The following is a 24,898-nucleotide window of genomic DNA, read 5'->3' on the forward strand; positions in this document are numbered from 1 at the left end:
AAGGTGATTCCTGCCAAGTATGTAGTGACACAGGGTTGGAGGTTTGGGTGGTTTGGGGTTTTGTGTTGGGTTATTTTTGGTGTTTGTTTGTTAGTGGCTTTTTTTTTCTTATACCAGCATGCCAATCTCTACACAAAAAGGCCTCCAGCTTCTGACTGTGGGCAGCATGTTAGGTCCTACTATGCAACTGCTGTCCTAAAGGTGCTTTTCCTAACACAGCTACTCAGTCTCTGTGAGAACTCAAAGCAGCCTTGTTCTGGCAAGCAAACAGACCAAGGCATTGTGGAGCAGGTTAGGGCAGCAGCTGCTCTGATGACAAAGCTCAGCTGTGTTGCTGCTGATACAACCAGCATCCTGTGGTTCTATTCACCTGCCACCTCCCTCACTGCTTCTCTGCCCCATGCCCAGGGAGTGGTGGGCTTCACTACCTAAGGATATGGCTTATTCTGCAGATTAAGTATAAAAGTGAAGTCCTTAAAATCATAACACAAATAAGCCCCTGAGCTGTCAAACAACAAGTCCCTTAAAAGGGCAAAATATGCAGCTCTTTGTGGGCTGCACAGATCCCTCCTTTCAAACTGCTGGCAGGAGACTTCCTGTTTGGATGGGCTGCTCCCAAACGGTGTTGTGTGGTGAAATCAGTCACTTCCCAGCTCCTCCCTCAGGCCTCCTTTTGCCTCCCTTACACTGCTAATACCAAAGCCCCACGGGCCTGGGCCCTGTCAAGATGGGATCTGGCAGCTCAAATATAAATCTGAAAGCATGCATTAGCACTGTGCAGCCCAAACTAGTTACGTGTGTTTTAAAATGGGAGAGACAAAATAGTCCTACTGCAACAGTCCTGGCCATAAAGGGGGAGTGTTTGGTGGTCTGGCTCCAGAGTGGTGAAAAACTGATTTGTGCTTCATTGTTTGGTTTATTTTGACCAAATGGGATACCTTTGGAGGATTCTTCCATGCCTTCTGGGTAAATTCTCCAGTATATATTTTTTACTTCAGATACTTTGATTCTGCAGTAGTGAGAGGAAGGCCAGTACTAGCATTCAATGGTAGCATTCAACTCTGGCTACTGAGCATTGCTGATGAATCTACTTGCTGGGAAATCTCACAATGAGTTTGTAAAAGCTTGTCAGAAACTTTAGGAGGAGTCATTCTACACTGTCATACAAGAACATATTAAAGCTTAGCTGCCTTGTCTAGCTTGAATGTTTATTTTGCTCTTTTGTGTCTCAGACCCTTCTGTCCTCTTCCAGCTGTTACACCAGTGATAACTGTTTTAACTGCACAAAGCTGCACGGATCCAATGGTCTTGTTTATCATTTAATGACTGCTGGTTTTGTTTTATTTTGTTTTTCTCTGCAGAACATGATCAGAAGATAGCATCATACACCATGATCATGGCACCCCGGAAGAGGAATCGTCATGCATTGGGGTTTCTTTGTTGTTTCGGAGGTAGTGACCTCCCTGAAATCAACCTCAAGGACAATAACCCCCTCCAGTTCCTTGAGTTTTCTGTACCAATCCCACCAGCAGAAGAGCTCAATGCCAGATTTTCTGAACTTGTGGTAAGTTTCTGCTGGCAGATTGATGCATTTTAGAGGGCTAAAGACTTATCAGACTTATTAGGGATAGGAAAAAAAACAACCTTTTCCCTTGATGGGAGGAAGATAGCAAATGACAGAATGGATGACAGTGACACTGAGTGTGCAACAAAATTATTAAATATACTTATTTGCTCTTGCAGCACTATGCACTTCTCCAGATGTAGGACTGGGCATATCAGAAGGAAAATAGTAAGTTCTGTAGAGAATGAGTATCTGACAGTTGGTTTCTTGTTAACAACTTTGGAATAAAGTTTCCTGTATAAAATAGTGCAGTGGAAAATCTTAGAGTTTGTGGGCCTGTAAAATTAGGACTACACTGTTCTGTTCATCAGTAACATACTGTTGGTGAGGTATAAGAATCAGATGACCATGCTATTTGTATTTCATCAGCTAGCTGCCTTCGAACCATGAAATGGTACTGTTGCAGCAGCAGACAGAAACAGGAAGGAAAGCAGTTATTTCAGATGCACTTTGCTTTTGTGGTAGATATTGCACATTCTAGTAGCAGGCACTTGCTATTCATGTCTGGCATCAAATGACTTAGCTGTCTTTGCCCTCTTGTTCTGCCTGCGTGCAAAATGTAGGCAGAGGTCATAGGGCTGTGCTGTTTTGCAATCTGCATTGTAAAGGTGATGTCCATTTGATGCAGTTGATTAGGTATCTCATTGCTACTCTGAGATTGGAGTTTATGCAAAGTGTGTATAACCTGAGTGATACTACTTAGAAGAGGAACAGAACAGAAATCAGAGAAATTAGATCTCAGAATCAGAGAAATCTGCCATTAATCTTTCTACATTGCAGTTATAACATTAGCCCAGTAAATTCTTGTCCATTATCATGACCTCAAAGTTCTATAGCAATGAAAATAACCGTATGATTTGGGTGTTCAAGTGAAGGCTATTGTATGGACAACTATAGTGTTTTACTAAATATTGGGGCAGCTATAGCTTGTCACATCAGTAGGCTGGCAATCTAGCCCAGGCCTCCTCAAGATGAGGTGAAAAGCAGATGCCAGAATTGAATGTAAGATGTAGCCATAAGGTGATCTTTTCTGAAATACTTTCCAACCCTCTAACAATTTTCATCTCAAGGACTTCCTCAGCCAAAATTGCTTTTGCTGTACATAGTAAATTGGTACAGATTTCTTTTCCATTAACTGTTTCCACTTTCCGTAGCACCCACAACAGTTTTTTAGTATTGTATGCCAGGGGTGTGGAAAGGAGTCAGTGGAATTTGCAGCTGCTTCAGGAAGAATAGAGTGTGCAGTGGAAGAGAATCCACTTCTGAATAAGTAGCGGGTGAGGAATCTTCTCTTATGGAGATACCTTGCAAAATCCTTATGTATATTTAAGTCTTTGAGTTTTATGTGGCAATACTTGAATCAGTGCAGCTGATTGACTGTGGAAAATTCTGCTTAGTGACAGGTATCTTTCATGAGTATAAACAGTAATCTGCTCTGCTGTCAATTTCTTTTTAGATGCTGCTTAAGCATTGCAGACCTTTAACTGCTGTATCAAAGTTCACTTCTTTCCAATACCAGCTTTCCTGAAGACATCACCAAAAGATGTGCTTTGTTCCTGAATTTGGCTTGCTAGAACTTGACCTTGTTTACATTTGGGTCATAGTGAAAGGTCTGTTTTAGTTGCTGCTGGGCTTTTGCTTACTGAAAAAGGTATCAGTTTCTATGATGAGTTTGAGAGTTTGTGGGGGTATTAAGGGTGCTTATAGATTTATTTTTGGTTTTTTGGTTTATGCCTGGAAAATACTGGTATTCCATGTGCTTGTGGCAAAACAGCTTACAGCTACATTATGGAAGTCTATCCACCAGTGTGACTTATAATGTTTCTAGTGCAAAATTTAATGACAAGTATACATGATGATCTGTAAAAAAAAAAATTAGCCTCAGAAAGCCTCAGAAGTTGCTGGCCTGTGCTGTAATTTATTAAATGTGCTGGTAGCCTGTAACTGGCATATACATTTCAAACAATGAAGCCATTGAAAATAGATCTTGCTCATGTTCCTATATTTAATGATAGTACCCTCGTCATCATTTCATGAGAAGTGAGCTGGGAGAGAAAAGTGCTATTTTTCAGAATGTTTGTGGTGTATATCGCTCAGATAAGATCGTGATATGTGTCCATAGGAGTTCCCAGGTAGGCAGGTAATATGACAGCAGTAAGGGCTTTGTAAGTGAGAGAACCTGGGCTAGAAACTGGCCTGCCAGAATGCAGAATTTGCTTAGAAGGGCTAGTTTGTCTACAAGTCTGTATTAATGCATGTTCTATGAGACATTAAAATAAACCAGACCACATCTGTATTGACAGCTCAGATGAGATTTTAATTGGATTAGAAAGATTCAGTCTATAAATGTGCCAGTGTAAATCAGCGACCTGGAAGTGCATGAGAGGGGTCTGTGCTGTGTACTGGTCTCCCCACTGCTTATCTGTTGGAGTCTAGTCTGGGTGCGCTTGTACTATATAAAAACCAGATTTGAGTGTAAAGCCTTTTGACCCAAATCCCAAGTGAAATGATGACACCAACATCATCTGAGATCTGTACTGAGAAGAGCATTTGTGTTAGCTCCCTGAAGCAGGCCCAGGGGGTATAGCCTCATCTTGCCATCTGCTCTACAAAGGGTATAATGAAACATTGATGTGCTTGAAACAATTTTAAAAAGCCTTATTTTGCCCCTGTTGCAGTTAAAATCTGGGGCACTCTCCCACATAAGAGTTAATGACAAGAAGAACTAAGCCCATCTGTGCTGGAAAAGCCTCCCTTATGATGAATTTTCCAGTCTGGTAAATATTCAGTATATTTCTACCTGCATTAGGAGACGCCCCATCCTAATTGTGTCCTTTCTTACACTTAGTGAGAATGGGCCAGTAGAGGCTATAGGAAAATACTGATGGTGAGACTAAGCTTTTTTTTTTTTTTTCATGACCAGAGGCTCATATCCAGGAAGAAAGCTTAGCATCACCGTTCACTTTACTATCTGAGTAGAATACATTGTCTATGAAGGCAGAAAAAAAGAGCAAAGCTTTGAGGCAGCAAGTCACTTACTTTGCTGATGGGGCCAGGCTGCAGAAACTCTTGGTTTAGTTTAGAGTTGTCAGATTAACAATTTTCATTCACTCAGATGCACTTGTCTTCTATCATATATGATAATGCCGAATGTATTGGGTGGATTAAGATTTCTGAGGCAGTTAGGAGACTTTGGCTTGGAAGGCGAAAAGCTCTTCATGGTATCGTAGTCTGTCTGTTGTGCACAGATGTTCCTTTATGTCCAGCACAGTTCTTCAGCCCCAGATTGTACACACCTGGGATACCTTTTTCTTCCTGCTCTTCCAAGAGAGATTTTCTGTAATGTCTGGTTTGTTTTACAAGTGTCCCAAGTTCAATACATGTGCACAAGTCCTTAATTTTAATGCACGTGTCACTATAAGCAGCTTTCTGTAGCTATTCAAGTCCCAATACATATGAGGCATTACATTTTACACTTTGTGGCAGAGACAGCCCCTCCCTTCAGACGCTCACCTGTATATGGAGTCCTGTAATAAGGACAGGCTTGTGGCCCTGAATGCAGCATCAGCACTTTCTCTCTCCAGGTTCTCTTCCAGTAGGTACAACTGGTTGGCAATTCGTAGCTCCCTGACCAACTGTGTAGGAAGCAGAAGTTACTATGATGCAAATGCTTGACATCCAGATGCTGTAAGAAGGGCATGATGTGTGAGGCAGGTCTCACACTCCACATCTGAGAATCAATGGGGCTATGTAAACAAATGCAAACCGAGACCTGGGCTTACCTGCCAAATTTTGAGTGTGAGGAAACTGGAGGTGTAACCAAAGTACCTGTGTAGTTATAAGGGTTTTTGTGTAGGGATGCACTGTTTTGTAGATCTTGTTGCTGTACTATAAAACATCTGGTCTGATCGTTATCTCGTATAAAGCAGTTCAGTTCCACTGAAGACAGTGGTGGCATTATATTGTTCTGTGTTGCCTGTGTGGTGCTTCTCCTGTCTGAGGTGATTGCTAGCTTCCAAATATCCCAAGCAGAGCATACTGGCCACCTATCTGACAGGTGGGAAAGGTAGTAGTTATGGTAAGAGTACTTGAAAGGAGTCATTAAGTGTATTCTGAGTGTGATTTGCTTACAGTAGACTTGAAATACTTGAGAGACCTATTTACTGGACTGCATATTTTTAACAGGATAATCTTGATGTTCCCTGATTGAGGAAATGTATGTAGTCCATCTATGGCATAAAAGGAGAAGCACTGGATGTTGAAAGCACAGCTGATAAGCAACTTTGGATGCAAAAAGAGGGGAAAGGAATGGATTATAACACTAGAGGATGGATGTGCTAAGATGTCAATCTTGTGTCTTCCCATGACTGAATTCTTGGAAGCTATCCCCTAAGCCACAGCTAGGATGGATGTGCTTACTGTTCGAAAATCTTTTGTTCCACAGGTTTCTAATACCTGATCAGCTGATTTAGTAACAGCATCTTATTTTGGCAGAGCTGCAGGTGTTAGGCAGCATTATAGAAATAATAAAAATAAATTCATAAATAAAGTCAAGCTCTACCATGGCCTTTTTCCTTTAGTAAGATGTCATTAATATTTGGATGGCTTCTGTGTTGCATTAAAGCTGTAACAAAGATTTAGAAGCTTTCTGGATCAAGTCTGAAGTCATCTGAAATGATAAAACACTGAGATGATATTAATAGTAGGAGTTAGACTTGCTAGCTGGAAAGATCAAATTAATTTATCTTTATTTCAACTTATTTTCCAGCTCTGTATGGATGGATATAGAGTAGGTAATTTCCTACCTTCCTTCTAGAACTGGGCCATCATTTCATATAGTCCCTCCCACTTTAATGCCTGCTGAGTTAAAATAGCAAGCTCTGTGCTCTCCAGCAGAAAAAGAGTCATCAGTGGCAGTACAGAGGTGTCCTGTTTCTCCACTGATTTGAAATTGCTTCTCAGAGTATGATTCCTGCCCTTCTGCAGTTCCTGTCCTTTCTTTTCTTCTCTTTATCAGTGACTTTCATTGTTCAGAGATGTGTTAGATGACTTAACTCTATTAAGACCTTATTCTCCTTATTCTTCACCTTTTAGTGAGAATATTTGAACCTAGATTTGGTCTGCAAGGAAGAAATGGGAGATTGTTATAAATTGGGTCAGAAAGGTAATTTTGGATGAGAAATGCTACTTGGAGAGGGATCTGAGAAAAATGGCAGAGCAAAGAGCATGCTGGCCAGATTTTAACTGGGCAGGGGATTGAAATAAGAGGGACAAAGTTTTCCATTAAGAAGTTGAGGAAGAATTCATGCCAAGTGAACTAACTGTGGTGCTGAAAGGAGAGCAAGGACAGGGTGCAAAGTTGGAAGTGACATGGGACAAATGCGAGGGGAGGATGATCTTTTGGCTATCCTTTTGGAGAGAGAGTTTGCGTGTTGATGAGGGAAGGTTGAATGTTCCTTCTGAAGCTCATAGAAGAAAGGCCAGATCTGAGGTGTTGTAGGAAGTATGATTTGTCATTTAGCCTGATTCAAACAGGAAAGGGTGATCCAGGAAGATCTTACTAAATTTTTAACAAAAAATTGTTGTTAAAGTAAACACCTGAAGCTGGGGAAGCAATGAAATTTTCCAGTGAGAAGAAGATACAGTGAAAGAAGATAGGTAGAGTGTAGCAGGGGCTTAGGAGGAACTGTTAAAAAAGTAGTTGAATGGAGAAGTATCTAACAATCATTAAGGAACATCTGTTTAATGTGTTGGCTTAAATGGACTGTATTTGCTCATCTAGTAATGATTTGTATTAGATATAATCATTGCTCATAGTGATAGGGTATCATATACTATCATACAGCCTAAATGACATTGGAGGAAAAGGGTTTATAATTATGTCATGCCTCTGTGTCATGTAGGTGGATTGTGTCTTTAAACAGTACTCAAGGATGTTGAACACTCAGGGAAACTGTTAGAGCAATCTGGGATGTCTCTTCTAATGTTGGAGGAAAATTACCTTCTCTTGTTATGCACCTGGCTACAAGAATCTGGAGTAGGGAGCACAAGGTGCTACAGATGAGCTGAGTAGATGGAGTAGCAATTTTTAGGGTACTAGGCTTCCAGGCTTACAGTTTTCTTGCACCTTCCTCTGCACTAAATAAAGTGAGCTTTTGGTGTCTCTAAATAAGTTGAGCATCTCATCCAGCAGCACCCCCAAGTCCTTTTTTCAGGGTTGCTCTCAAGCCAGTCGCTGTCCAGTCTGTATCAGTGTTTGGGATTGCAAGGTCCTGCATCTGGGTCAGAGCAATCCCAAGCACCAATATAGGCTGGCTTGAGAGCAGCCCTGAAGAAAAGGACTTGGGGGTGCTGCTGGATGAGAAGCTCAACATCAGCCACCAGTGTGCACTTGCAGCCCAGAAATCCAATCACATCCTGGGCTGCATCAAGAGAAACATAGCCAGCAGGTCAAAGGATGTGATTCTCCCCCTCCACTCCACTCTGCTGAGACACTACTCTGGAGCGCGTCCAGAGAAGGACCACAAGGATGATCAGAGGGCTGGAGTATCTCTCCTATGAGGACAGACTGAGAGAGTTGGGGCTGTTCAGTCTGGAGAAGACAAGACTCCAAGGAGACCTTATTGTGACCTTCCAGTATCTTCAGGGGGCCTATAAGAAAGCTGGTGAAGGACTTCTTAGGGTGTCAGGTAGTGATAGGACTAGGGGGAATGGAAAAAAATTGGAAATGGGGAGATTCAGGTTGGATGTTAGGAAGAAATTCTTCACCATGAGGGTGGTGAGACACTGGAAGAGGTTGCCCAGGGAGGTGGTGGAAGCCCCATCCCTGGAGGTGTTTAAGGCCAGGCTGGATGTGGCTCTGGGCAACCTGATCTAGTGTGAGGTGTCCCTGCCCATGGCAGGGGTATTGGAACTAGATGATCCTTGAGGTCCCTTCCAACCTAACAATTCTATGATTCTATGAAATACAGGAGATGAGTAGCCCTTCTATTCATCTCTTCAGCACCATATGGGAGCAGCACCTGGAAGGCAAGCATCATAAGGTGCTTTTTCTGTCACTCGTCACACTGAGATACCTCCACAGCTGCACTCTCTGGTGTGTTTTGTCTGGAGGAAGTACAGACAGACACTGTCCACCTGGCACTGCCACAGCTCTGACACAGAACTCTTAATGCTAGGTACCTCGTTTTCTGTAAATGAAAAAGTCTGTAAACTCACTAGCAAGAATACATTTCAAAAGCATTACTTCTTGTTTCTAGGTACCTCTGCAAGCTTGTTTCGTGCATTTGTGAGTTCATTTCTCTGATGTGAAACCAGAAATAGTGATGCTTCTAAATTAGCTTTAGTACAGAATTGTAGCCAGACAAAAAGGTGCTAAAAAGATCAAGTACATGCTGGTTGTAGGTGGTAGAGGAGTCCTCCAGTCACAGAATATACTGTATTTGAATATCTTGGGAGCAAACCTCTACTTCTTCTTCATGTCTTAGGTACTGCCCTGCAATGTTCTTTTTTTTTTTTTTTTTTTAGAAGGAGAATCCAATAAAGGACTCTACAGCCCTCCTGGACAGAGTCTCTTTCACATGTGGATTCAGAGCTATATGCAAAAGGACCCTGGACAATATCTGTGTATTCTATGCACTTTTATATTAAAAATGCTTATGGATATGTTTTAATTTTTCAGTTTTCTCTCACTTGTACATCACATTAAAGGAAAGACTGCCCAGACGAATAACACAAACACCTTCTGAAAATAATTTAGCAGCATGGACAGTAATGTTATGCAATGGTTTACTAGGTGGAGGTTTGACAAATAACTTCTCAGAAGGAAATTATAAGGGGAAAGTAGATTGCAGTTTCCCAGTTTGGAAGGTGTCCAGGGAGATCCCTGAGTCATGGAAAATCCATTGGGATTGCTGTAGTGTCTTTGTTTCAGCATTACATCTTGTATGTAGAGCAACAGCTGGATGAGTGAGTTTGGCTAAAGTTGTTGACTTCTATATTAGTGATGCAAGAGAACTTTTGGATTGCAAACTCCTAACCAGATAATAAAGGCAATTGTGATTTGTTGTTAGAAGATTAATTCATCCTGCAAGGCAAATGCTCATCCTTCTGTTATTCCTTATTTTCTTAAAGCTTCTGATACTTTCCTTATTAGAAATCGTTAAAGAAAAACATTTTGGCTGGTATTTTCTTACGAGCAGTAATATCAGTGCAGCAGTTGCTGTTCTGATTATCAGAATACTTGAGCAATGAGACAAGTCAGGGTGTGAGTGAATAATCAAATACAGTGTCATGCCTTCAGTTCAGTGTTTGACTACGGAAATACTTGGTTTATGTGAGTGAAGAGCTCTGTGGAATTGCCCTCCACCTCACCCCAGAGGAGAGAGCAGAAGCCTCATATGTGGGTGTTCCTCTAGCTGATCTGGACTGATTAGTAGTAAATACAACTCATCTCCATTTATTGTAGAAATTAACAATTAGCAAAAAGTGGACTGTTGGTCTATTCTGTGGCTGAAATCTGTGCTTTAGACTGTAGAACAAGCTTGTGTTAAAGGCTGTCTAGCTGAGAGGTTTAGTCTCTGCTAAAATTTAAAGCAGGCAGTTTAATATTTTGCACTGGTATAAATCCAAAGTAAGGTGAATTAGGGACATTCTGATCTCTTGTTTGCACTACTAAATCTGGAGTAATAATTCAGAGAGCAAGAGAAGAATGAAAGACATCTTCCGGTTTCATTTCTATCTGTGTAAACCTGAATTAGTGCCAGAAATTATGTTTATTTATTGGAGTTCCTTTGAGTTTACCCTGCATATAAGTTTGAGCATGTATGTCTGAGCTGCACAAAATAAAGCTTGATAGGAAGTTACTTTTGCTCATTAAATTCTTAACTGACCTCTCAGTTCCTCCTGCCCTTTTACGTAATATTTTATCAGAGATTTAAAGGTCAGCCAAGCTCTGACTTACCCTTGTTTTTCCTCCATAGAGGCATATGGCAAATAGGATGCACACAAGAGGATAAAGCTGGGAGGAGTAGGTGGCACTGACGCCCCTGGAAATTCAGTCTGCCTTTGGCACAGGGCTGCAGCAGCAATTCTCAGCCCACATTTTGAAGGTTGAGCCAGCAGGACTGTGTTTGTGCAGGAAGCGATCAGAGAGGTGTGTGCCTGTGTGCTTTGGCACAGTCCAGGCTGTGAATTGCTCCAGCCTAGGAACCTCCACTGAACTCATTAGTATTAAAACAGAACAGAGGAGACTTTGTAGGGAGGGAGAGGGTGGGGAAGCAGGAAAGGTAGCAGTTTGGACAACGTTTTCCTAATAACCTTTCCCACACCTACCTTCCTATACAGGGTCTCGTCTAAAAGAATGTGGCATGAAAAACCTCAATATAGGGAGGGGGAAGGGAGGGGGAAATGAGGGGAGGAGAAGGAAATGAAATGAGAGGCAAGGAATTGGCACTGTGCTGAAACAGCAGATTTTTTTTTTTTTTAGTGTTATACATGGTGATAATAGAAGCTGTATTTGAGAGAGGTATTTGGTATGTTGTGCATAATCAGAACATGAAGGTAAATGAAGTACATGTCCTAGAGGACTTGCAACCCATCACAGTGAAAAGATGTATCAAGCACAAAGTTTAACAGCTTCAGTTCTGTTGATGTTTTCATTTAATTGACTGGATCCACTGGCACTGGATAAGATAAAGGATAAAAGATGGAGAAAAGATAAAGCAAGATGGAGAAATTGTGTGAAAAAGGTTAGGATTCAATGGGAACAGTTAAAATATGCTCCTTTTAGGGGAGTCTAGTAACTCAGGATGAGAAGCAGCCAGGTGGGTGTACTGCTTCAGAGAAGTGAACCGTAAATGAGACTAAGTCAGGAAGATTTTGAGGAGTTTTATTAGAAACAAACAAACTAACAATTGCCCTCATAGAATATGCAACCAGGACTACAGTCTGGAAGATGCAGGAAGTAATCTTTGCACTCGCATTGCTAAGGTCTCAGCTGGAACGCTGTCCCCACTTTTGAACAGTGCACTTCACGAAAGATGTACTTTAGGAAGGGTCCGGAAGTCTATTAGAAGAGGAATGAGAGGTCCAGAGGACATGACCCCTAAGAAAGACTGAAAAAGCTGGGCTTGTTTAGCCTCAAGAAAGATGACTGATGAGGGACATTACAACAGCCTTTAATAGGCTTGGAAACTGTTATCAAGAGGAAGGAAAAAATCTGCTCACCATGTCTGTGGTTGATAGGGCCGGAAGTAATAGGCTTAAATTGCAGCAGCAGGGATTTAGATTAGACATGAGCCTGACTATTCAATTTTCATCCCCATCCCTCTCATGGGGCTCATTCCAATTCACTGACATAGACATGCAGCTCACCTTAACAGAAAAAGCAGTGATGATAGTCATCTATTGGCATTATTGTCAATAATATACGTATAGCATATGCCCACCCATATCCATGGTCTGCCCCTTTTGCTCTTCTCATTTTGTAGCCCTGCATATGAGAATGCATATCTAAGTCATGATCTCGCTCTCTAAACATCTGTGTGTGTTGTTGCATAAACAGGTACTGGGTTTCCTCATTCTTTCTCATTCTATTTGACCCAGTAGATTGTTATCTTGTGCATGTGGTTTGCCTGTGAAGGCCGGAAAAATGAGCAGCAGATGCTGCTTCTAGCAGCCTATGAAAGAAGACTGCCACAACAGGTCTTGCTAGGTATATATGTACTTATATGCTGTCAAGGCACAGAATGCTTTGAGGAACAGGAGAGTAACAGGATTTAGCTCTTCTTCAGGAAGCAAAGCAGCAATTCACCAATGATTAAGGAGAAAAAAAGGAAGCAGTAGAGTGGAAGGCGTGTTTGAGGGTGCAGGATATGTTAAGTTAATCAACGTTCTGTGAGGTAAATTTCTCTGCCAAAAAGCAGTGATCTTAATAGATGAAAGTCTTACTCTGCTGCTGAGCCTTAGGAATGAGTAACTTCTGTCCTGGCAGGGTAGAAGAGAAACAAATCTTTCAATGTGTTGAATTCCTATCAGGTGCTTTCTGTCATGTAATGTTATGACTGAGAATCAAGAAATTTTGGGTCCCTAGTACAGAGAAGGTTTTAACAGCACAGCTTTTTGAAAAAGCAAGAGGGAGAAAGAGTATGATGGGAATCACAGGCATTTGTTTGCCTGCTTTTCTGCTTTACAGTCAAATCTGTGGCAGGAGTTGAAATGTAAACATTGCTTCTGAAGCCAGAAGGCTGTGTAACTCCTGTGTGCACAGGAGTTTCATCATGTACAAACGGAACTATGAAACGTTTTATGTATGGGCAGATGTTATGTGATGTCCTAGGCATATAGTTCTTGTGTATGTAAGGTGTGAGTGGCATGCACAGCTGCACATACACAAACTGTGCATGTACAAATGCATGGAAACCCAATGCTGTTTTGCAGATCCACCCAATTCTTACCAACTAGGGAACTGGTGAAAATGTTACTCACCAGCCTTAAATGGTGTGTTGCTTCTGTATGCTTTTAATTCCAAGGAGTAGGATGAGGTAGAATAGCCTGAGGGGACAGAAACTTTTTTTGCAAGGGGGTAGGGGGTGTTTTGCTTTTTCTTCATGGGTTATCAGGGGACTGAGGACATATATATCAGGTACCCAAGGGGAAACTTTTAACCAGTGTGCTGCATCTGGAGATGTGCTAACTGTATGGGTAATAGTTCTGTTGCCCATTGAAAGACCATCTACCATCAAGTTTTCCTGTGGGTGCAGCCGTGCAATTGTGCTAGGCACAACCCTGAAAAGGTAGGGATGGGAACTCATTATAGTCCAGAGAAAAAGGTTCTGTTTCACTCCTTGATTCTTGCCTCAATGACATTCCAGTGTTTGCAGTTGTGTATTAGGTAAACCCTGTGAAATGCTTCTCCTTTTTTTTTTAAGGGATCTTCTCTGAGTGGTACTGGTTTTGCACTTTGCATTGCTCTAGTTTGTACATGAGTACAGGCAGTTTGTGGAGTTGAACAAGCATCATTCACTGGCAGTTCAGACATGCAGTCTTGCAGAATGCCTTATCGACCTCCTCAGTATTGAAAATGTGCATTCTTCCCGCAGGCTCTCTCTTATATAACAGTCTAGTGGGTTGGATTGAACAAAGCAATGGAAGGAAAACCGTAGGGGAGCAATCCTATACTGTCCCCTGGAGGCAGATGTAGTGATTAAGTGGGGAACGTTTATCTCTTTGACTTGAAAGATTCATAAACTGTTTGCAGAGACTGAGATCTGAAGATTAGGGTTTTTTCATTCACTCACTGCAGTTATCTCTGAAGTAGCTTTTTGTGCAACTGCTTCTGGATCTATGATGAGAGTGTTTCAGCTCCCGTCCAGCCTCCATTCCTGGTGGGAGGAAGCACTGCTCAAATGTGAGCCGTCAGACTAACCTGATAGTTATTTGCCAACAGAGCCTGGCACAGGCAGCATGAATTAAAAAATAAAGGTTCCTGCAACTGTTGTCAAAGTAACAGTGTAGCTTTCAGACAATGTATGTCATGCTAGGAGCCTGCACATTCCATTGTGCATTGCATGCTTATCATGGTGGCAAAGATCCTGGGCTGCATCAAGAGAAGTGTGGCCAGCAGGTCAAGGGAGGTGATTCTCCCCCTCTACTCAGCTCTGGTGAGACCCCACCTGGAGTACTGCATCCAGTTCTGGAGCCCCTATTACAAGAGGGAAATGGACATGCTGGAACGTGTCCAGAGAAGGGCCATGAGGATGATCAGAGGGCTGGAGCACCTCTCCTATGAGGACAGACTGAAAGAGTTGGGACTGTTCAGTCTGGAGAAAAGAAGGCTTCGAGGTGACCTTATTGTGGCCTTCCAGTGTCTGAAGGGGGCTTACAAGAAAGCTGGGAAGGGACTTTTTAGGATACCAGGTAGTGATAGGACTAGGGAGAACAGAATAAAGCTGGAAGTGGGGAGATTCAGACTGGACATGAGGAAGAAGTTCTTCCCCATGAGAGTGGTGAGAGCCTGGAATGGGTTGTCCAGGGAGGTGGTTGAGGCCCCATCCCTGGAGGTGTTTAAGGCCAGGCTGGACGAGGCTCTGGCCAGCCTGATGTAGTGTGAGGTGTCCCTGCCCATGGCACAGGGCTTGGAACTAGATGATCCTTGTGTTCCCTTCCAACCCTAACTGATTCTATGATTCTATATCTCTTTGGGTTTGTGCACTAGAGCTGCAGCTTTGCCATCCTTAGGATGGGTGGTGCACCTTTCTCTGAATGACCAGCAGTGTGTGAGAAGCAATATTATATTTTCACTTCAGGAAATGCCAGCAGTAAGGGTTACTTACAGTTTCGTAGTGGGACTTAACTGCCTGCAAATTGAAGTATGTGTGTGGAATTGGGCATTCTTCCCTTCACAGAGGTCAGAATTTAAATTGTTCTCAATTTTCTTTTCATCTCAATCATCTTTTCATCAGGATTAGCAGCAGTTCTGGCCCAAAAGAGGCTATTTTTCATAGAGTTGTTGGAGAGAGTCCAGAGAAGGGCCACAAAGATGATCCAAGGGCTGGAGCACCTCTGCTATGAGGATAGGCAGAGGGAGCTGGGGATTCAACCTGGAGAAGAGAAGACTCCAGGGGGACCTTTGAGCTGCCTTCCAATACCTGAAGGGATCCTACAGGAAGGCTGGAGAGGGACTTTTCATAAGGATGTCTAGCAATAGGACAAGGGGGAATGGTTTTAAGATGAGGCAGAGTAGGTTTAGACTAGATCTTAGGAAGAAGTTCTTCAGCACAAGGGAATATTTTACACTGGCAACCTTATAACTTACGTTGTTTTTATGCTTTTATGAGACAGAGGTAGATAAGTGAGAATACATTTGTACATGACAGGAGAAAAAGGTTAAGGGCAATAAGAAAAAGAGGGGGGAAAAATAAATGGTAGGTGTGTGCAAGAGCAAGGAATGAAGATGTGAACTGGAAGCAAGATACGAGTGGTGCATTTATCTAAATATGATTCAGTATTATCTGTCAGGCTCTCTTCCCACACCTCCTGAGTCAATGAACTGCAAGACAGGGACTGGGAGAGTGACATCCCTCCAATTGTAGAGGAAGATGAGGTTCATGACCACCTGAGGAAACTGAACACACATAAGTTTTATGGGACCTCATGAGATGCATCCCAGAGTCTTGTGGGAATTTGCTAGTGTGATTCCTGAGCCACTCTCCATGATATTTAAAAAGTCATGGCAGTGAGGTGAAGTCTTTAAGGATTTAAGAATAGAGACTTTCCACTCAGTTGTAAAAAGAGTAGAAAGGAGACTGCAGGGAACTACCAAGCTGGGAGTCCTGGTGGACAAGTTATCCATGGGACAGCAAACTGCCCTTGTGGCCAAGAAGACCAATGGTATCCTGGGGTCCATTCAAAAGAGCGTATCAGAAGATTGAGAGAGGTTCTCCTTCCCCTCTACTCTGCCCTGGTGAGGCCCCACCTGGAGTATTGCATCCAGTTCTGGGCTCCCCAGTTCAAGAGGGACAGTGATCTACTTGAGAGAGTCCAACAGAGGGGTACAAGGATGATGAAGGGACTGGAGCACATGCCCTATGAGGAGAGGCTGAGGGCCCTGGGGCTTTTTAGTCTGGAGAGGAGAAGTCTGAGAGGGGATCTAATAAATGTATATAAATATCTGAGGGCTGGGTGTCAGGAAGGAAGGGACAGCCTCTTCTTGCTTGCACCCTGTGATAGGACAATGGGCAATGGATGTAGACTACAGCACAGGAAGTTCCACCTTAACATGAGAAAGAGCTTCTTTACTGTAAGGGTCACAGAGCACTGGAACAGGCTCCCCAGAGAGGTTGTGGAATCTCCTTTCCTGGAGCCTTTCATCTGGACGCGTTCGTGCATGACCTATGCTAGATTATATGGTTCTGCTCTGGCATGGGGGTTGCACTCAAAGCTCTCCAGAGGTCCCTTCCAACCCTTAACATCTTATGATCCTGTGACCTGTCAGCCTCAATTCTGTGCCTGAGAAGATCATGGAACAAATCCTCCTAGAAGCTATACTAAGACACATGGAGAACAGGGAGGTGATTTGAGACAGACAGCATGGCTTCATCAAGGGCAAGTCTTGCCTGACCAACCTATTGGCCTTCCATGGTGGAGTGACTATATCAGTGGACAAGGGAAGAGCTATGGATATTGCTCAACTGATTTTCTGTAAAGCCTTGACACAGTCCCCCACAACATCCTTATTCTGAATTGGAGACATATGGATTTGATGGATGGGCTGTTCAGTAACTGAGGACTTTCTTTGATCCAGAGAGTCCTGGTCAATGGCTTGGTATCCAGATGGAGATTAGTGACAACTTGTGTCCTTCAGGGGACCATTGCTGTTTAATATCTTCATCAATGGTACAGGGGGATGAAACGCACCTTTATCTAAAGTTTGCAGATGACACCCTGCTGAGTGGTGGGATTGACATGCCTGAAAGATGGGATGCCATCCAGAGGGACCTGGACAGCTTGAGAAGTGGGCCCATGAGGCCCATCAAGGCCAAGTGCAAGTTTGTGCACCTCGTATGGGGCAGTAGGGTATCAGTACAGACTGGGGAATGAAGAACTGAGAGCAGCCCTGCAGAGAAGGACTTTGGGGTAACAGTGGATGAAAATCTCTGCATAAGCCAGCAATGTGCACTCTCAGCCCAGATGGCAAATAGCATTCTAGGTGGCATCAAAAGAATTGTGGCCATGAAGGAAGTGATTATGCCCCTCTAGTCCACCCTGGTGAGATCTCACCTGGAGTACTGTGTCCAGCCTGGAGCCCTCAGCACAAGAAAGACATGGAACTGTTGAAGCTTGTCCAGAGGAAAGGCACAAAAATGATCAGAGAGCTGGAGCACCTCTCCTGTGAAGGCAGGCTGGGAAAGTTAGTGTTTTTCAGCCTGGAGAAAAGAAGGCTTAAGGGAGAACATATTTGTGGCCTTCCAATACTTAAACGGGGCTTATAAGAAAGATGGGGACAACATTTTTAGCAGGTCTTGTTGTGATAGGACAAGGGGTAATAGTTTTAACCTGAAAGAGTGTAAATTTAGACTAGATATAAGAAAGAGATGTTTTTACGATAAGAATGATGAAACATCAGAACAGGTTGCCTAGAGTGGTGGTAGATGCCCCATCCCTGGAAATACTCAAGGTCAGGTGGGACAAGGCTTGAGCAATCTGATTGAGCTGAAGTTGTCCCTGTTCACTGCAGGGTGGTTGGACTTAGATAACCTTTAAAGGTGTCTTCCAACCTAAACCATTCTGTGATTCCAAATTCATACAGTACAAGGTCATAATATAAAAATGAACATATCCTTGAAACCTAAATTTTTGAGGTGAGTGTGCAAGCAAGTTGTTAAAAGTTTTCAAATCATGGCTTTCTAGAGTGTGTAAAAGCATCCTCATATAATTCCTGCGTTCTCAGTTTTGTTCCCTGTTGGATGACTTGAAAAGAACCTTTATGAATAATGGTGATGTGACAGAGTTAAAGAAAAATTTGGAGCTGTGTTTAAAAAAAAAATCAAATTGCAGATGCCAATGTTATCCCGATCTTGAAAAGGATATTAACTCATGTGCATCACAGAATCAGTTTTCTGGGCAGGGTGTTGGGAAGCGTTTGACCATCTACAGCGTTTCTTCTATGATTTGTACTTGCAGAGCTTTGACACAGCCTTCCGAAGCTTTTGCTGGTGGTCACAGGTCAGATAACTGCCAGTGTCATCTGTTCTGGAAGTTCTTAAGTTTTCATTTTGAGTTTAACAAAGGAGAGGAATTTTGCCACTTTGTGCCTTCTGAAGGTTTAGTTCTCATGGTGCCTCTTGATGCTGAGACCTGGCTGTCCTTTCGCTTGAGTACATATCTGCTGCCAAAGAACCAAACAGGGAAATAGAGCTGCAGTCAAACATCTGAAATAGACATCTCTGAACAGCAGAAGTGATGAATCCTGTCTGCCAATGTATTGCATCTTACCATCAGCTTCTATGGTGTAAAATAAAGATTAATTTCTTGCCAAAACTATTCCCTCTGGAGATGGTAAATGTCCAAATTTCAAAGATATGTTTGTATGCAGAAATAAACATTTAAAAAATGAGAATATACTTTTAGATGTCATTAATTTATCTCATTCATAAAAATGTTAAATATGCAAAACAGGCCTCAGCTGTATGCTCATAGAAATGATGTGCTTCCAGAGGCACTGTAAGTAAGAGAGACTGACTGGCAGACAAAAATTAGAAGTGTAATGAACTATGTGTAGCTGAAATGATGAGAAACTGATGAAACAAGACAAGTATCCAACTAAACATGAGAAAATATATCTCCTTTCCTTCCTGGCAAAATGCATGTTATGTCTATATTAATCAAGTTATTGTCTGCAGTAAATAAAAAATATCATGTCCAAATTCAATGCTTGATCATGCTGGAAATGCTATGCATGATTCATTAAACTTTTATGAAGACAAAACAAAATCAATAAGCCAACAACCAAAAAAGAAGAAACCCAACCAAACAAAAAACAACCTAAAACCCCCCAAATCCAACCCCCTCAAAAACAATGCCCTCAGCCTTTGAAGATTTATTGGTGTTTTGGGGTTGTTGTGGTTTTCCTTTACAAAATGAAGCAGCTGTCTGACCTTAAATCAGTGGGAAGGTCCCTTGTGACCAGGAAGACCAGCAGCTGGTGGAACTGGGACAAGTAGAATGAGAAACCGGAACTGAAGAAGTCTTCCATGAGTGTCCAAATGTCCCTTGAGAACCAAGTTTGGGAATCTTGTTCTCCAGCATTCTGACTTGAAGCTGGGGGGTGTTGCAGTCCTGAAGCCCTGATATTATATGTACTTGAAGTCTTGAGGTTTCCATCCTACCCCTGCCTGTGGCTTAAGCAGCAGTGTTGACAATGGAACATCTCGTGTCTTTGAGTATCTTACTAAGTTTGCTTTTCAAACAATTTCAGATTTTCTCTGTTTAAATCCCCAAATTCTTAGGGTCTTTATAGGTTTTCTTGCAAGGCCAGGTGAAGTAGACTGAGGGAGCAACTATCCTGTGATTCTGTCCCACCTTTCCACAGATGACTGAATGGTGGAGATGCAGTACACATTTAAGTACAGAGATGTAGACAGACACCGAGTGTTCTTTAGAGGGGCAGGTATTTGGTATAAATTAAAGGTTCTCCTTTAGTATTGCTCTCTAAGTGATCTGCTCTTCTGCATTCTTAAAATATTACTTTTCCTCTATATTAGTTTTATTTAATGTCACTAAGAAAAAGTGCTACCATGTCTAGGTAAGAAATGGTTTTCTATTGAGCTCTTCTGGGGCTTTGAGTAATATCATTATCAAGCTGCTGGCTACCCAGCATCAAATCCAGCTTTCACACTTTGAATGTTCCCAAAAATTAAGAGACATAATGTGGTTTTAAATCCCACAAAATACTGGTTTTATATTTCCTACCCATGCTTCCTTCTTATTCCCTTTCTTTCTGCCCATCTCTTATTTCCTTGGGTTGTAGCCATTTTGAATGGAATCCATCTTCCCTTTTGGCCTGAGAACTGGATTGGAAATACTTGGACCTCTAATCCAGCTCCAGTACATTTTAAATGTTTTATCACTGAAATTCAATCTGTGTAAGTAAAACAACAAAATGCCCACATGAAAGTGAAATTAACTGAATGTATCCCTCTCTCAGTAAATGAAATAAAATAGGAAATAGATAAAGGAAAGAAATGGAAGGAATATTAACTGAAGGTACTTTACATCTCCCTCGGGCCAGTCTGGAAAATGTCTTTTTAATCTGTGTTTCATAAGAACACTTGAAACTTCAAGTATTTTTAAGAGCCAGGAGGCTAAGCTCCATTGTGCAGGGTCATACTGGCATGAATTGCTGGAACTGGGCTGTCCATCCAAGGCATAGAAGAGGAGTTACTACATTTCTGTTGTGAAACTGGCACAGGTGAGGGAGGAGGGTATTTTCCCCGCTTTGTTCTGACCAACTCTTTTTTCTTACATTTACATTTGCTCCCTGGGCGTTCGGTCACATTGACTTCCTTAGCCTGGCTCCAAGCCCAGTCTCAATGACTGCATTCAGAGCTTGTAGTTCTCCTCCTTGCCTGCCAACCTTTGCAATTCTTTTCCCATTCAATAGCTGTTTGATGTCACTGAGCTAACTCCAGGGTCTGAATTTCTACGTACTGATAGATCTGCCTTTGTCATTGGGTCAGAATGACCTATTCATGGACCAAATGACCCTCATGAAATTTATTCTTTCTTCTGTTCCTCTTGCTTCCCTCCATGGCAACAAGTTTTCTTATGTGCTATCTGTTAGGATACTCAGAATTGGAAGATGAACTACCTGATCCAGGATCTTCTTTCCTAGCTAGATCCATGGTCATGGTGGTCTTCTGCTCTCCTGCTGGAATGGGATGGAGAGAGTAAGATGGGAATGGGATAGGTAAGATGATTTGGAGGATTCCAGGAGAAGTGTTCATATCTCTTGTATTTTGCAAGGATTTCTTGATTCTTTACAGAGTGGGATTTTATTAACGGTGGAAGTAGAGAGGCACATGTAGGTCTCTTCAGTTCTTCCCACTCCTCCTTTTGACTCAGTGAAGGGGCACACTTGCTGAAGACTAACTTCAGGAAAGAGTGTTGAAGATCTTGACTGCTGCTTTGCACTCTGTAGAAGGTGTCTCCCTGCTAAGTCTTTGTGCTTGCTGTTTGCCCATCTGACCCAGCGTTTTGCTTCACAACAAAGACAAACACTGTCTGTTTCAAAAGGAAGGATAATCCATCCTCCATTTTCCAGTAGTCCTACTATTTTTAAATCGGATGCATTTGGGTCTGCCTCTTGTGGTCACATTATGCCTGGAACCCTGAGCAGTTTCCTTGTTTCTATGTTACTTGAGCTAATGCAGTGACTTCTAATGTGCTGGCTTAATCTACCCTCCTGAGTCACAGAAGAGTGCAGATGCACTTTGTTCACACTGGGTTCACCTTTCTAGGCTTCTGTCCTGCTCTTAGGATGCAAAATTATGTGACAGGAAGTTGCATAGTCTTATTTCCCCACTGAAGGCAGTGTAGTTTTTATGTCCCTGGTACTGCCAGTGTCCAGGGCAGTATCTAGAAACTGCAAAGTGTCAGCACCCTGCCTTCTGAGTGATTTTAGTCAATTGGAATTGAACTATATTAGTAAACCAAGTTGTTTCATCTTTACAAAAAACAAACAAAAGACCACTAAACCCCCCAACGCAACCCAAAACAAAACAAAACCCCCAAACAAATCAAAGCCACCACCACCAAAAAATCGTTAAGCAGTTCAATAAACAATAATTTTTTTTTCCTAAGAATTTAGATGAGCCCAGCCAACTCTTTTCAGATGTGTATTCTGGCCTCTTTGGTGGTTCTTCCAAACCTGGCATTTGGAATTCCCTTTCCACCCCTCCTTTCTCTCCCACATGCTTGACCTCCAACAGCATTCCTTTGCTTGTCTTAAGACCTTACATGTCGTTTCACTCTCCCTTTCCCCCCAAGAACATGATACTGGCCTGAGCTTTCTAATTGTGTGTAGCAAGGATAAAACTCCTTGCCTTGCTTGGCTGCCCCCTTGTTTGGAAATTCACCCTAAACATTTCCACATGGCTTGCACTCTTTTTGCACAGCTAAAATATTTTAGGGTGTTTTTTCATTAAAACTTTTTTCTTCTTAAAAACACCCTCAAGCTTCTTCTACCTTGGGCTGCTGGCACTGACCTTGCCTTGTTACTGTTTGCATTTCTTTTGTACCTTTTTGCAGCTGAAATCTCTATGGGCTTTTAAATCTGTCAGCAGCCGCTACCAGGCTCAGTGTGCAATTTAGCTCACTGTTTTCACAAGTTTCCCAGCCCTGAATGCTTTCCAAATGAGCCATTGTTGGGCCGAGTTAAAGAGGTATTGTCTCTGCTTAGGCTAGGTTAGTGTGGGTGCCAGAATCTGCATGTGCAGTCTTAGTCCTGCAGTGTCATCTTGATGTTGGACCACTGGACACTTCCTTCTCCAAATGCTTTCAAATCTGTAGGAAGAAGAAAACCCTGCCAAAATTGATTCATTGGAAAATTATTGGAAGCTTGTCTTTATATTGCTGAAACGCTCATTTAGACATATTGGTCTGTCTCTGCTCATGCAGGGCTGCTTGCTATGAAGGCCATTCTTACATGTTTAATTCCCATTAGTGCCTGAAACTGGCAGCTGTGATTGGAGTCCTGTTCTCGCCAGTGCTGAATAAACACAGAACAAGCATCAATCTCTGCTTTGATGATTTCAGAGACACATTGTATAAGAAAAGAGTCTGTTGTTACCTGCCTTTTACAGAAGAGAAATTGAAGGTAGGGAATTTGGTGGTGTGTCCAAAGGGAGCTTGTGACAGAGTTGGGAGTCAGTTCCAGATCACAGCATTATCCCATTTAACAGATAGGAGCTTGTCTAGGCCCTAAATGGTTCACTTTTCAAGAAAGACTGAATTTTCTGGTCTGTTCAACCTGATGTGATGCTGTGTGAAGGAGATACATCCTTTATATCTGAAATGTTGATTGTCTTTTGCTGAGGTTCAGAGGACAAAAATTTCAATTTCTAGGTTGCAATTGATGTTACTACCATTAGACAACTGTCTTGTGACTTCTGTATAAAAGATACAATAATTTCACTGTTATTCTGTGGAAGACCAAGATCCAGGCCAGGAAAAAGGTGTATTGAGTTTTCAGTCTTTCTTTAAGAATCATAAAGAATGCCTGTGTCACATAAGCCAGTGCTTTGACTTTTTGGCTTCAGCCCTTTTATGTAATCCTTCCTGTCCCTGACAAATCATTGGTAAAGGAAGTTTGACATGGGAGTTATTAAGGCTGCCCCTCTTCATAAACCCTGCTCTGACTGAGGACTCACAAGAGCAAGGTAAAAATTAAGAACCATATTACCTTTGGAATATTTGGGAGCCAGCAAGTCCTCTACCTTTTGATGAAAAGCTAGTCTACATTCCTGGAAGGTTCCTCTCAACCTTTGACAAGTTACCAATGCAGCTGTTGACTCTTTTTTTTTTCCCCTGTTTTTCTTTTTTGCAATCTCTAGGATGAATTGGATCTCACAGACAAGAACAGAGAGGCTATGTTTGCACTCCCTCCAGAGAAGAAATGGCAGATTTACTGCAGCAAAAAGAAGGTACTACTGTTGTACTGACTGAAGCAGCTTAGCAATAAATTCTATGTGCATGTACATAATTACTGGTACACATCCAGATTTGAACTATGTGTTTATCTCCTGTTTAATCAAGATGATGATTAAGTGATGTGAAAATATTTGTCAGCATGAATATGGCACTTTTTTTTTTTTTCTTATAAGTAGTGTATGCATTTGTGATTTCTGAAGAGAATGTTAACAAATTAAATTCATATGTTGACTGTTTTGAACCTTTTACATGTTTGGTTTGGGATTTTTTAAGCTGGAAGAAAAGCTGTCATGGAAATTTTTAAAGGAAGTTTTAAAAACTTTTGTAGGTTACTTAGAACTGAAATAATGGAGTCATGGGAGTGTTTTGGTTGGAAAAGACCTCTAAGATCATTGAGTACAACCATCAACCTCCACCACTGTGGCCATTAAACAATGTCCTAAAGTGCCATGTCTACTCATTTTTCTTAACACCTCCAGGGATGGTGACTCCACCACCTCCATAAGCAACCTATTCCAATACCTGACCACCCTTTCAGTAAAGAAATTTTTCCCAATATCCAATCTAACCCTCCCCTGGCACAATTTGAGGTAATTTCCTCTCACTCTATCACTTTTTACTAGAGAGATGAGAATAATCCCCACAACTAACTCCAACCTCCTTTGAGGTGGTTGTAGAGAGCCCTGAGGTCTCCCCTCAGCCTCCTTGTCTCCAGACCTAAACAACCCCAGTTCCGTCAACTGCTCATCACAAGAGCCATTCTCCAGGCCCTTCACCAACATCGTTGTCCTTCACGAGACATGCTCCAGCACCTCAATGTCTTTCTTGTGCTGAGGGGCCCAAAACTCTGAACACACTACTTGAGGTGTGGCCTCACCAGTGCTGACTACAGGGGAACAATCACTTCCCTGTTTCTGCTCTTCAAATACCTGTCAAGTCAGTAATAATTGTAATATCTTCAAATTTGGTAGTCCAAGGTCTTCCAGAGCTTGTAGGAAATCTTCCATATTGCAGTGTTTCTGGCAATTTCTATGTAACACTTTTCCATTAAAGATTTTGATATTT

At 42.1% G+C, this 24,898-nt stretch overlaps 1 protein-coding gene across 3 annotated transcripts in view; it reads left to right on the forward strand.

Moving 5' to 3' along the window:
* Window positions 1-1,381: 1,381 nt before the first annotated feature.
* DAAM2 (dishevelled associated activator of morphogenesis 2) overlaps window positions 1,382-24,898 on the forward strand; it is a 121,726-nt gene continuing 98,209 nt past the window's right edge. For 2 of the 3 annotated variants that reach the window (XM_054394787.1, XM_054394792.1), the window contains exons 1-2: window positions 1,397-1,564; window positions 23,737-23,826. In XM_054394787.1, coding sequence (XP_054250762.1) covers window positions 1,397-1,564; window positions 23,737-23,826 — 258 coding nt within the window. Of the gene's footprint in view, window positions 1,565-23,736; window positions 23,827-24,898 lie in introns of all 3 variants that reach the window. The other variant, XM_054394801.1, reaches the window with a different exon arrangement.

Source organism: Indicator indicator, chromosome 2 (genome assembly GCF_027791375.1).
Source record: "Indicator indicator isolate 239-I01 chromosome 2, UM_Iind_1.1, whole genome shotgun sequence".
Taxonomy (NCBI): Eukaryota; Metazoa; Chordata; class Aves; order Piciformes; family Indicatoridae; genus Indicator; species Indicator indicator.